This window comes from Protomyctophum bolini, assembly GCF_963924005.1.
Source record: "Protomyctophum bolini genome assembly, chromosome: 6".
Taxonomy (NCBI): domain Eukaryota; kingdom Metazoa; phylum Chordata; class Actinopteri; order Myctophiformes; family Myctophidae; genus Protomyctophum; species Protomyctophum bolini.
The window spans coordinates 15162694-15174740 of NC_137867.1; the positions used below are offsets into that span (position 1 = coordinate 15162694).

Genomic DNA, 12047 nt, shown 5'->3' on the forward strand with positions numbered 1-12047 from the left:
ACACTGCATGACCATGACCCTTGGAGAGCCCTGTGTGTACTTGAGGGGCACATGGACAGCAGAGGGCTTCTGAGGGAGCTGAGGGGGGGGGGGGGGGGGGGTATCTGTGTGTGTGTGTGTGTGTGTGTGTGTGTGTGTGTGTGTGTGTGTGTGTGTGTGTGTGTGTGTGTGTGTGTGTGTGTGTGTGTGTGTGTGTGTGTGTGTGTGTGTGTGTGTGTGTGTGTGTGTGTGTGTGTGTGTGGGTGGGTGGGTGGGTGGGTCATTGTTTGTTGTCTGATTGTGTGTGCGTTGCCACCCAGCAGCTGTTTGCATGTTTTATCCTGCTGCCCGTCCTTCCGCACATGGACTTGGGGCCACGTCTGGCGCCACAGTGACATCACAAAGCCAATGATGTCACTCACGCATACAGTGTACATAGATACATACATACGTAAATACACATACACATGCATAAGTAATTGTGCATAAGTAAGTTAATTTGCTTCCAGGGTGCTATCAAACTCTGAAGATCAAAATGAGAGTGCATGAAAAGACAGTTTTCCCGTTGTAGTGTGCAGATCAATGACCTATAGACAGTTTAACAAGACTTGATCATTTGAAGAAAAAGAAAATACCCCACAACACTATTGTTTCTTTAAATGTATCCATTTGTAAATCTAAGAGTTCATATTGGTGCAAATATTTACGCTGCCTGCAATCCATAACTACCCAGGATTCAAACCCCTGCATGAGAGTACTACATTACTACATGAGAGTACTACACTACTACAGAGTACTACACTACTACATGAGAGTACTACACTACTACAGAGTACTACACTACTACAGAGTACTACACTACTACAGAGTACTACAGAGTACTACACTACTACAGAGTACTACACTACTACATGAGAGTACTACACTACTACAGAGTACTACACTGCTACAGAGTACTACATTACTACATGAGAGTACTACACTACTACAGAGTACTACACTACTACAGAGTACTACATTACTACATGAGAGTACTACACTACTACAGAGTACTACACTACTACAGAGTACTACACTACTACAGAGTACTACATTACTACATGAGAGTACTACACTACTACAGAGTACTACACTACTACAGAGTACTACACTACTACAGAGAGTACTACACTACTACAGAGTACTACACTACTACAGAGTACTACACTACTACAGAGTACTACACTGCTCGTCAGTCTAAATGTCTCAATGGAAGAGCAGGGAGATGTGGCATATGTCCAGTATAGGGCCTCTGCCTCCAGCTACACTCTGTGTCTGAACCCCCCCCAGCCTGCAGTAGACTGCACTTGAGCTTGAATGGCTGGAGAGAGGAGAGAGGTCCAGGCAGCTGGCTGGGCCTGCACCACCAGGCCGAGGGTATAGGGGAGGGACGGGGAGGGGTCACACATTTTAATGAGATGCGTTGTGTCAATGGCCACTCTCTCTGAAGAGGGCAAGAAGAAAAGAGTGCTCTCTCTTTTTCTCAGCTCCCCTCTCCTCTGTGCCCCTCTCGCTCCCTCTCTCTCTCTCTGTGTCTTCTGCCCTCCTCCCCAGCTGGCGAGGGTCTTTGTTAGGCGCCAGATGATACCCCAGATGCCCCGTCCCAGCCGCCCCTTTCAGCCACATTCACCAGCCTCCCCTCGGGTCAAAGGTCACCGCCGGGCATCTGAATGGGTCTCCGTGACAACCGCAGTCATGGCGGTTGAGAGGCAGAGAGCGAGAGAGAGTGGCATAGTTTTCTTTTTTTTGTTATTGTTTGGCTGTCACGGGTAGTGCTAATTTACACCAATTCAGTGGGTGAAAATGCGTTTGAATATTTGGAATCTGAGGCTGTAGAGAGGAGGAAAAGCCAGTGAGTTAGGCCTGTACACTTTACAGTTGACACGGTTAGTGTAATGGACTCCAATCAAACTGAGGAAAAACTGAGACACAAAAGGAATGGTGTATAGCGGGTTCATCTAATCAGGCATGAATGGTTTCACATACATTAGATTATAATAATGTACGTGAAACCATTCCCGCCTGTACAGAATTCAAAGGCTTCACTGCTCTCACAGTTTGCTGGTGCCTCAGCCCTCTGCTGGCCAAACAGCACACTGCAGTCAGTCAGTCAGAAGGGGAGCTCCCCCTCCCCACAAACCCAACCCAATTGACTGACTTATATGTAAACCAAAATTCATTAGCCCCCGCTCTAAATAGCCAGCCCACCCATAGTCCCTACAGTCACAATTTTCTGGAGCCATCGCTGTCAGTCAGTCAGTCAGTCAGTCACACCCAATACACAAAAGGTTTTGCCCCTTTTGTCAAATGTTATATCACTGCATCATTGTGTACTGTACGTGGAGTCGTGGACTGAATGTATGAATTTGAAAGCAGGTTTCAGCACTTAGTTCAAACTAACTAAGTCAACTAAGTATAGTTTAGCCTAGATCCAGTGAGTGGATATGGTATTGATTAGTTGACCGTCTCTAAAGCAGAATTATTTCCTTGTAATTCTGGGGCAAGGTTCCATCCTGAGATGCCATGCGAGTGTGCTGGTACGGGCGTGGCGCATTATTTACGTATAAAGGTACAAGGCCATGCTGTGATTGATGTGCTGGAGTACAATGTCAACACAACAGCAATTAACATGCATAGTAGATCTAGTGAAGATATGGAGAGGACTCAGAGGAGTGACATGCAACAAGCTGGGAGCTCACAAGATTCACAACATACAAAGAGAGAGAGATGACAGAGTCGTTTTTGCTGTATACAAAGATATGTTTATCTGGGTGATACAAACATGAATTAAGTTTCGTATCACTATAGCATTTTGGTCAAGGTGGGTTTAAGAATGAATTATGTCTTTCCCCATAGTTGACTCTGGCAGCAGCCCCCCCCCCCCCCCCCGCTCTTTCCTCACTGTAGCCCCCATCGGTCACGCTGTCCAAACAGATCAAAGGTCACACGATAAGGGAGGGCGAACACAGGGCCCCATTCAACAGGCCAGACCCTCAGACTGTAACACGTGGGCACAGATGAGAGAGAGAGAATTGCCCAATGTCTGTCCTGACAAGCCCTCACATATATATATAGAGAGTGTGGAGGGGTGGTCTTTACTTTGGAATGGCCCTGCATGAGATAGCAGTGTGTTTGTGACAATAAAGGTATACCTTGTATAACTCTTATAAGGAACCTCAGCTGAATTGTTCCATTGGTGTGGAGGTAAATCTGACATGCGCGTGTCCTCACTTGAGTGTGTGCACTGTATGTGGAGGCATATATTTTTGTGAATGAGCAGTATTTGTCGCCTCATACTGCCTTTAGTCACCAGGTAAACAGTGCGTAAGTGAGTGAATGAGTGTCTGTCATTATAAAGTTTAACCCCTCTGCCTGTCTTTTTAACCATCACGCAATCAAAAAGCACAACACACAGATAACCGTTACAGTGACAGAGGCATAAGTTCAAATCAATCACCAAAGTATAGTATATGAAATTCACTGTATAATACTTATCCATGTCACCATGCAGAAACGTTGTGTTATTTATTTCGCTATTTTAGCAATTTAAGTGAAAGTGTTTAAGTATCACTGTGGGTTTTATAATACTAAACCAATGTAAAATATTAAAAAGAGCTTGTGACTAAATAACTACACTGGATCCATCAAAACACAGGTTATTTTTTCCTCTTCCTGAAAAGTTTGGTTGGTTTCCACTCGACAGTAACAATATGAAATACATGTATTAAATATATATTTCTTCCATTTGAGTCATCTTTCAGATGGTTATGTGATGTGTGATGTGGATGTCATGGTAGCAGGGTGATCTCAGCTCTGATAGTCAAAGGCCAGTGTTTTGTCCCCCCCGCCCCCAGACACGGACCACCATTGGGCTTGGGCCCAATGGCACCACTGTGGAGTTGGTCCAGATTTATGGGATTGCCTCTCGGTGGCGTTAGCCTTTTGAGGTGAAAATAAACCGGTGCGACTACGACGGCAACGATGGAGGTGCTGGTGGTGGAGGTGGGGGGATTACAGCCAGACTCTTGTGTGGCACCCGGCCTCTCTGCCGCCAAAAAGTACATAAACGCGGCTATTCAGGGCACAGTGGACGCTATTTCTGATTAGCGGCAGCGTCTCATCAATAGGCCTGACTGTCTGCAGTGGCCTTTGGACAAGTGGCCCTTTCTCCTCACCCTCACTCCTCACTGCTTTAATGGCTGGAACGACTCGGAGAACAGTTAATTATTGCACAGCACATGGCTGGCATACCGGGCCCTGGCCACACCAGTTCAAGGAGCACGAACATGTCACAAGACCCCCCCCCCCCCTTCCTCCCACCAGAATCCCCCCCCCCCCCCCCCAGCCCTGTCTTCACTTCAACGCATGTGATAAAAAAAGATGAGATGTACAGAGATCGATTGAGCCAAGGGGGGGGGGGGGGGGGGGGGCATGCATATGGCCGTTCTGGGGTTGAACGTTGCTCACTGGTTTTCACTTTTCAGTAATAGCCGTCTGGGTTTGCCCACTTACACTAGTCATGCATGAACCCACACAGACACAGTGTGCACACAAAATCACTCACATGCTGGCACTGCACTGCAGGGTGTTACTTTAACTTTAACTAAGCGCACACACGCGCGCGCACACACACACACACACACACACACACACACACACACACACACACACACACACACACACACACACACACACACACACACACACACACACACACACACACACACACACAGTAGTATGTATCAATAATGCATTTGTGTACTTGAGTCACACCCAGGACTGTGGGGCTGATGACATACTCCAAGCCCAGGCTCAGCCCAGGACTATCAGAATCATTGTCTCATGGTTTGATCAAGCCACACGCTGCAAGGTGACAGGTTGATAGCAGTGTTGTTTTTAGAGACACTCCCATATCTTTAAACTCTGTAAAACGTTGGCTAACTGTAGTGAAGTTAATCAATCAGTTATGTGATTGGCTTAGTGGGCAGAGCATATAGTTAAGCAGTGGATGGCTTTAGAAGAGTATTATCAACAACCCTGTTTACATTATCCAATATTTAGTCTTCAAGATGGGTTCACATTTTGTCAGATTATAGTCTGTCAATTTGGATTACACACACACACACACACACGCACGCACACACACACACACACACACACACACACACACACACACACACACACACACACACACACACACACACACACAACCACTTTGGGACACACTTTTTGAACACACAATTTCACAAAGAGCTGTGTTAATTGAAATTGAAACTCTGTATTTAACTGTGTACTGTACTGTACTACACTGCAGAATGTATAAATGTCTCCATGAAGCTTTGGGGATCGGATTAGCATGCCTGGAGGACCACAGGGAGTAGCCATGACAGATTTTACCACCGAGTGATCTGATCTCATCAAAAATGCATCACAGGGTGTCCCCTCTGGACATCTGTATGCAATGAAATATTAACCAAATATAGCACCTCCGCTCATAAACAAACAGAGCTGTGTTTTCTGTAAAGAAGTTATTAATCAGAACCACAGGGATCTCAGTTGCGAGGGCTTAAAGGCCTGAATCTGCCCGTGAACCAGCAGGTTATCATGGGATCTGTCTCTCCTCTCTCTATTCCACTCTCTCTGTAGTCATTGTTTGAGTCATACATATAGGAGCCTGGCCTAAGGCATGTAGTCATTGTTTGAGTCATAGGAGCCTGGCCTAAGGCATGTTGCCCTGGTTCTTTCCTCAAGGTACTCCCTCTCATGTGCTGCTGACGCACCCAACTGTCCATCGCTCAGGTTCCATGCCCTCGCCTCTTTTGGGCTGGATGTTACTTTGAAGCTACTCACTCTAAATGTGTATGAATAATTCATACATAATGGGAAGAACACAACACGATTCCCGCTGGACTACTGATGCATTTCACTCTTCCCCCCCAAAAAGGGTCTAATAATTAACTCATTTTGTTTTGCCTTTACATTTGTCAAGCAACCTCCTCTCTCTGAAGCAAAGCAGTTTCTAGCTCTGTTTTTTTCACAGATACTTTATTTATATTAGTCAACATGCTATACTGCACACCTCTCCCACTGACATAATGAAATAAAATAAAATGTTCATTTAACTCTGACAGTGTGCTCTGAGCCTGAAGTGAAACCCCATTCGGAATGCCTCCTGGAATGCCACCCAACTAAGTTTCACACCTTTAATGGACTGTTTTATTCCTATTTCCAGACTGTGCTTTACCCAACCTGTTTGGCAGGATGTCAACCACTTAGTTGTGTTCCAAGCCTGCCTTTTGACCAGCACAAACAGGCATGTACATGTTAGCGTTTTGCCAAAGCAATGCCGCCTCGTCGTCTGTAGTATGTCAAGACATTTCTTCTAGTGTGGAGACAGCAATTAAGCAAGTCTGGCTTCTCAGTTTGACGAAACCTAGAGGGCTTTGCGCTCCTTGTGAAAAACAAGGCACTCAAATTAACTGACAGAGAAACGTCACATGGTTTGCTTCAAGAAGTAGCTGTTTCTCTCAGTTGAGTCATGCAACTTGTACAGAAACACAGACTCTCTAAACAATTAAAGATTTCTTGTCTCTTCTCTATGGTATAACTATAATATGTCCCATCACTGACTGACTGGCACCCACTAGAAAGATGTAAACATTTTGTTATGTCTGCTGCCCCCTGGTGGCATTTTATGTTATTGGGCCTGCATTTGGGTGAAGAAAATAGAGTAGCTGCCAGGAACATGTGGGGTCCAGTGGGGACAACATAACCTCATTAGTAGGCTAACCTCATACATATACTTGCCTACACAACACTGCGTGAAATATAGTGCTTTCAAATTTGAGACATTTATAATGGGGCTCAATGGCAGCTCTATGGGTCAAAAAGTCACTTTCACCTAGAAACTTCATTCACACTTTTTATAATTCAGCTTACTGTGGAGACACATGCTGTAAGTTTTTACTTTGAAATATCTTGTAGTTTCTGAGTTATTTAACTTAAACGTCCAATGCATTCTCAATGGCAATAGCACAAACTTTGGCATGCTACTAGTCCTACATACTTACACCTAGAAACCCCATTCAAACCTATTTATTTCGGGAAGCAAACAAACATTCTTTGAAATTGGCGGGAAAAGATCCCGGGCACTAATGTTAATAAGGCACAGTCACTAACCGCTCTCCTACAGTAAAACATACAGAACATTTACATGGTACAAACAAAGGATTAAAAGCAATCTTCTACATTCTCAGTTTTTTGGGAAATTAAGCAGATGCTTAACAACAATTAAACTATTGAGAGTGTAAAGATCTACTATTGGAGTCCATTTGGTTACCTAAATTAAATTTCTCTGTATTGTGACAGTAATCATTGCTATAGAGTGTGTGTTCAGTAACAGTGTTAAATAATTCTATAGTGTGACAGTAATCATTGCTATAGTGTTTGTTCAGTGACAGAGGTCTCCCGGTCCCTCCAGCTTTTTGTTAAACAGAAAAAGCTTTTTCTGAAACTGCGATTTTATCCAATCAGGAACGCAGTCAGGATACAGATTAAACAAGTGGAATTGTAATGTAACAGACACAAATAGAACTGGAACATTAAGCTCATAAATAGCTACTTTCTCCTGATTGGCTGAAAATGTGTCACATACCTGATTAAAAAAAACAAAAACCTTTCTATTTATTAAAGAGCTGGAGAGACAGGAATATTCCTGTTACTTAACACTGTTACTGAACACACATTATAGCAATTATTACTGTCACAATAACAGCTACTGATGTTTGTGTGCAACATTTCAGCTGACAGGCCTTTTTATGTCAATCAATCAAGTCACCTTCATTCAAGTGATAGATTAAATACAGGGGCATGCCATGTGGTCTACCTGCACAGCCTTTGTGATCTACTGGTAGATCACAATGTAAATGTGGGCACCCCTGCAATACAGGATTCCTGTCCAGAATTGTTTTATTAAATATAGAGGGTTTAAGTCGTTCTAAATGCGTGTGTTTCTTTTTCTGTCTTTCTTTCTTAGGACGGAGATCAAGGTAGACAGCTAGCCTGCCTGCAACTTGAATGAGGTGTGTAAACATTTATTTCACGGGTGTGGGTGTTGACTATGGCTATAGCCTATATCGTAATCGTACGGCATACTATAGCGGGCCGTTTTTCATCATTTTTGATGATTTGACAAAATTGAAAAAATAAAAAACAGATGGGTTATAGCCCATGTTTTTTGAAATTTTGAAATATAAAAGTTATCCTCGTTTCTCATCATTTTGGACCATGGGCTATAGCCTATATCGTACGGCATACTATAGCGCGCCGTTTTTCATCATTTTTGATGATTTGACAAAAATGAAAAAATGAAAAAAATGATGGGTTATAGCCCATGTTTTTTGAAATTTTGAAAAAAAAGGTTATCCTCGTTTCTCATCATTTTGGACCATGGGCTATAGCCCATATCGTACGGCATACTATAGCACGCCGTTTTTCATCATTTTTGATGATTTGACAAAAATGAAAAAATGAAAAAAAAACGATGGGTTATAAGCCCATGTTTTTTGAAATTTTGAAAAAAAAAGTTAGCCTCGTTTCTCATCATTTTGGACCATGGGCTATAGGCTTGTCACGGTGTCCGGTGTTACCGGTGTTACCGGTGGGCGGGCACATCACCGAGTACTTTAATTGCACACCGATTAAACCGTTTATATATAAAAAAAAAAAAAAAAAAAAGTAAAGTCTATTTTTATTTTTTATTTGCATCCATTCCATGTTGCACATTCTGTAAATTACTAAACTACGGTAAACTAACTATCTTGTTATCGATGTTTAGTAGTACAAATGTATCTTCAACTCTCTCCGCGGACCGCCTGCTCTTCATAGAGGTAAATTGCAGCAGGCACGGAGTACTCAGACAGAAGCCTATGACGAGAGTGGGGGGACGGGGGAGGGTGAAACAAGGCTGCATGCAGTTGAGTTGATTAGGACAGGCTACAACAGGTCACAGGTCAGGAGAGAGATTACTACAAAAAAACAAACATGGCGGAGGCTACGAGCGCGGCGGATTTGGTGTCAAAGCCCAAGGCAAAATCAGTTGTTTGGCGTTATTTTGGTTTCATACCCAATGCTGATAGGGAACCTGAAAATCCCGACGAGGTTGTCTGCAAACTGTGTCTCGCTAAAGTCGCAGCTTCTGGAGGCAACACCTCTAATCTAAAGGCTCACCTATTAGGGAAACACAAGACTGCGGCTGCAAAATTGGGTCTTGCTGGCCGGCGTAAAATCATGGCAGTTGCTTCTTCACACACACAGCCGTCGATTGCTGGAGCAATTAAAACGAAATACAAGCAGGACAGTGTGCGGTGGAATAGATGCACTGATGCCGTGACCAGGTACATATGCAAAGACATGGTGTCATTCAGGACAGTTGAAAAGAGAGCGTTCAGAGACATGTTGGCCACATTCGACTGCCAGTACCAGGTTCCAACAAGGAATTATTTTTCTTACACTGCCGTCCCAAATGCCTACGAAAGGATTCGGAGTGAATTGAAGAATGTCATCACAACGGTTGATTACTATTCCCTCACCACCGACTTGTGGTCCAGCCCCAAAATGGCACCCTACATGTCTCTCACTTTTCATTACATCGACAAAGAGTGGACCCTGGAAGCCAAATGTCTACAGACCAGCTTTTTGCCTGAGGACCACACTGCCGATAACTTAAAAGAAGCTTTGTTGACTGCTCTGGAAGAATGGGGATTAAACATCGATAACTTGTCCTGTCTCACGACCGACAGCGGGGCAAACATAAAGGCCGCTGCTCGAAAGTTAGACGTGCCCTGGATGAGCTGCTTCGGGCACAACCTGAACCTCGCCGTGACCAACACAATCGGCAAGACGGAGAAAGCCCGAACCGATCATGCCCTGGCTGTTTGTCGCAGAATCAATGGACTGTTCTCCCACAGCTGGAAAAGGAGACGCGATCTAAAAGCGGCGCAGATAGAGCTTGGAATCGACGAGCACGAGCTAGTGACGGTACGTTTATTAATATAATTAATATATAGCTTAGGAAAGGACACATTATTTCCTACTGCGGGGGATGTTAAAGAATACTAATAATACATAAATATAATATGTAATATAAATATAGGATAAGATGTATTTTATTGTAACACTTTCTTTTTCATTGTGTATTTATAGGACTGTCCAACTCGGTGGGGCAGCAAGCAACAGATGATCGACAGAATGCTGGAACAGAGGCGGGCAATAAACAGAGTTCTTTCTGAAGATCGCAAAGCAGATGTAAGAATTGACTGGCAAACCCAGGAAGTATTGGAGTCTATGAACAAGGCGCTAAAGCCAGTGAGCGAGTTCACAGATGTTTTGTCCAGCGAGAATTGCATCACCGCCTCAGCCTTACTACCTGTGCTTGACCTGATCAGAGATGAGACGCTAGGCCCTAGTGATGACGACACTACACTGACAGCTTCGTTCAAAGCCGGAATCGTAACGATTTTGCAGGAGAAATACGAAGCTCCAACTCTACCCGAAAAAAGTCTGGACCTGCTGCGCAAGGCAACATTCATGGACCCGCGCTACAAGGGTGATTACGATGCAAATGTGGAAGAGACCAAGATGGAGATAAAGGAAGAAGCCGTCTTCATCGGCCGCCAGAGAGCCCCCGCAGCGGCAGCAGACCCAGAAGTGAGTGGAGAGACTGGAGAGAGGGAGGAGGAGGGAGGGGAAGTCCCTGGCCCACAGCAGCAGCCCCCCGTGCCCAAAAAGAAAACTTTAGCGAGTTTATTCAAGCGAAGGGCAACTGCCACGACCACACCCGCGACTATTCCGGAAAAGGTGGATGCCGAGATGGCAAAATATTGCCAAGAATCACTCCTGGATCTAGAGGAGAACCCTCTCCTTTGGTGGAAAACAAATGAACACTCCTTTCCCCTGTTGGCAAACGTAGCCAGAAAATACCTGTGCATTTGTGCAACAAGCTGCGCATCAGAAAGGCTCTTCAGCACAGCGGGCAACATATGTACACCCATTAGATCTCTGCTGAGCCCACAAAAGGTAAACCAGTTAGTTTTCCTGGCAAAGAATATGTAGCGAAAATATAAATCTGTTACTGTCTGCAGCCAATTAAGGCCAATGTTAGGCCTATGTGACGTTTTATTCTGTATTTTATTATTATTTTAATTCTGGCAGTTTTTTATTTCAGTTTCTCATTTAAGAGTTGGCAGCTTAAAGACCTTAGATTGCACAGTATGCAGGCCAGTTGTTTAAGACTATATGTGTAATATGTATATGCGACATTGTGCGTGTGTGTTAGACTGTTAGTTATGCAAGTCTGCTATTGCAGCATGTGAAATGTGAATGATGCGATGATTGCGATCGTGTATTACTATTCATGTCATTGTTAGCGGGGTTAACGACCGCTGTTTACAGTTTTGGATCAAAGAGGCTTTTTTGATCACTTGAAGTAACTTGTGTCACTTTATTAAGGTACTACCGAGTCCCGACTGTTATTCATGTAAAAAAAAAAAAGCACTACAGAGAGCTACTACCGAATATTGTTCATGTTTAAAAAAAGCACTGCAGTGAGAAATGTGTGCACTTTCATGGTTCATACATGTTTATTAATAAAACAATATGAACCAACCTATTTTGTATTTTTTCAAAGGGGAAGTATTTTAATGAATGAAATGCCATGATATATATATATATATATATTATTACTAACGTCGATTAAGTATGACGTTTTGACCAGTGTGGTGAGGACTCTGAGGGCATCTAGTGGTTGGAAACGGTGTTACCGGTATAACCGGTGTTAAAGCAAACGGTGAAAACGGTGTAGACATTCTTACACCGTGACAAGCCTAATGGGCTATAGCCCATATCATACGGCATACTATAGCACGCCGTTTTTCATCATTTTGGAGGATTTGAAAAAAATGAAAAAATGAAAAAACGATGGGTTATAGCCCATGTTTTTTGAAATTTTGGAAAAAAAAGTTAGCCTCGTT

The 12047-nt window shown here is 43.6% G+C and overlaps 1 protein-coding gene across 1 annotated transcript; it reads left to right on the plus strand.

The window, feature by feature from the left end:
• Positions 1–9060: 9060 nt before the first annotated feature.
• On the plus strand, positions 9061–11130 carry LOC308316923 (E3 SUMO-protein ligase ZBED1; the record flags this gene model as incomplete). The annotated part of the gene is made up of 2 exons (XM_080765707.1): positions 9061–10056; positions 10222–11130. 2 exons carry the CDS (start codon positions 9061–9063, stop codon positions 11128–11130), a joined length of 1905 nt encoding a protein of 634 aa, XP_080621833.1.
• Positions 11131–12047: the final 917 nt, after the last annotated feature.